Here is a 1,958-nt window from a genome sequence, read left to right as displayed (position 1 = left end):
TCTTGCCATTTCGAAGGAAGATCTTCTTCTGAACAAAGACGTAGGACAAAAACTGTCTCTCAGTTAATTCATATCATCTTGTGACGTCTCACAATTATTCACAACAGCTGTGATGTATAGTAGAACCTGTGATGTATAGTGATGTATAGTAGAACCTGCCATAAGCTAAGATGATTGTAATGCATTACAATCATCTTAGCTTATGGCAGGTTGATAATTGTGAAACGTCACCAGAGGATATGAGGATATGAATGAACTGAGAGAAAGTTTTTGTCCTACATCTTTGTTCAGAAGAAGATCTTCCTTCGAAACGGCAAGACATTCCGGAGATCACCGTCAATATATTTTTCTTTGATTATGTATATTATTTTTGTTCACTTTTCCATGATTCTTTAAAGAGATATATTAAGCGTCACTTTTTCACAGTTTTTCTTGTTCTCCGTATTATCTTATTACTGTGCCAATCATTTGTTATTAACACTGATACGTAGAACAGCTGTAGAGGCTGTAGCCAGAAGTTATGCTGGGAAGAAAGCAAAGTATCATACCTGGTTGGCCAGGTAAACCGGGATCCCCGTCCTTCCCTGGCACGCCTGTTGTGCCAGGATCTCCTTGAAGCCCCTTCTCTCCGATGACTCCTGGCTGACCTGGAAAGCACAACAATTGAAGTCCAATTTAAATTGTTGGCTCATTTAGTCGTTCTTTTCCCATCGCATCAGAAGTTAAGCCCTACATAATGGTAGGATGGTTTCAGAGGGTAGCTGTGCTGGTCTGCAGAAGAAGAGCTAGATTGGAGTCCAGTAGCCCTTTAGAGAGGGCCCTGGGCCGCTCAGAGGTTAAGACACTGAGCCGCAGACCGGAAAGTCTGTAGTTCGGCAGTTCAAGACCCGAGTGTTGCGTGACGGAGTGAGCTCCCATCTCGGGCCCCAGCTCCTGCCAACCTAGCAGTTCGAAAGCAAGAAATCACAAGCAGATAAATAGGCACCGCTTCTGTGGGAAGGTAACAGCGTTCCGTGCGCCTCGGCGTCTAGTCATGCCGCCCACATGGCCATGGAAATGTCTTTGGAAAGCACTGGCTCGTCAGCTTGGAAATGGAGATGAGCACCGCCCCCTAGTCGGATTCGACTGGCTTTCGAACAAGGAAAACCTTTACCTTTTTAGCCCCTCAGAGACCAACAAGGTTTTCAGGGTATCAACTTTCAAGAGTCAAAGCCAAGAAGTCCAGTTGCCAGATTTTGGGGGTTTAAGCTGATAAAGGGAGCTTTGACTGCTTAACCCCCCAAAATCTTGTTGGTCTCGGATGAGGAGGAGCTTGGATTTATACCCGAAGGAGTCTCAGAGTGGCTTACCTTCCCTTCCCCTCCCCTCCCCACAACAGACACCCTGTGGGGCTGAGAGAGTTCTTTCGAGGACTGCTCTTGAGAGAACTGCTCTGAGAGAACTTGTGACTGACCCAAGGTCACCCAGCCGCTGCATGCGGAGGAATGGGGAATCAAACCCTGGCCCCAACCTGGTGGAACTCTCTGCCTAATACCATCAAGGTCCTGCGGGGTCTTATGCCATTCCGCAGGGCCTGTAAGGCAGAGATGTTCCACCAGGCTTTCGGTTGAGGACAGCGATGGTTTTCTATCGTGGCTGCCACCATCTCCCTTGCCCCTCCCCCTAAATTCTGATCCCGTGTTTCCTCTCCCCGTGCCCAGAAAATGGCCAGGCAGTCCAGAACTGGGATGAAATGTTAAGGAAGCCGTCTGGAACTTTTTAAACCTGCTTTTTAAATTTGTCATTCTAATTTTGTTAGAACTGGATTTTTAAAATGTTTTTTTATATTTAATTAATGACCTGATGCCTTTGCTGTACATCGCCCAAAGCCCGGCACAAGCTGGGATGGGGCTAATAATAATAATAATAATAATAATAATAATAGTAATAGTAATAATAGTAATAATAATAATAATAAT

General features: G+C 45.4%; 1 protein-coding gene across 1 annotated transcript in view; it reads right to left on the bottom strand.

Annotated features, from left to right (window-relative positions):
• LOC107120742 (collagen alpha-1(IV) chain-like) overlaps positions 1-1,958 on the bottom strand; it is a gene marked incomplete at its 5' end in the record, with an annotated part of 105,721 nt that overhangs the window by 33,620 nt on the left and 70,143 nt on the right. Inside the window, 1 exon segment of the mRNA XM_015423513.1 lies at positions 549-647. Within this exon segment, the coding sequence (XP_015278999.1) occupies positions 549-647 (99 nt within the window).

The sequence above is a fragment of the Gekko japonicus genome, unplaced genomic scaffold, assembly GCF_001447785.1.
Source record: "Gekko japonicus isolate JY-2015 unplaced genomic scaffold, Gekko_japonicus_V1.1 scaffold2882, whole genome shotgun sequence".
In the NCBI taxonomy this organism is placed as follows: Eukaryota; Metazoa; Chordata; class Lepidosauria; order Squamata; family Gekkonidae; genus Gekko; species Gekko japonicus.
This window is presented reverse-complemented; position numbering and strand designations above follow the sequence as displayed.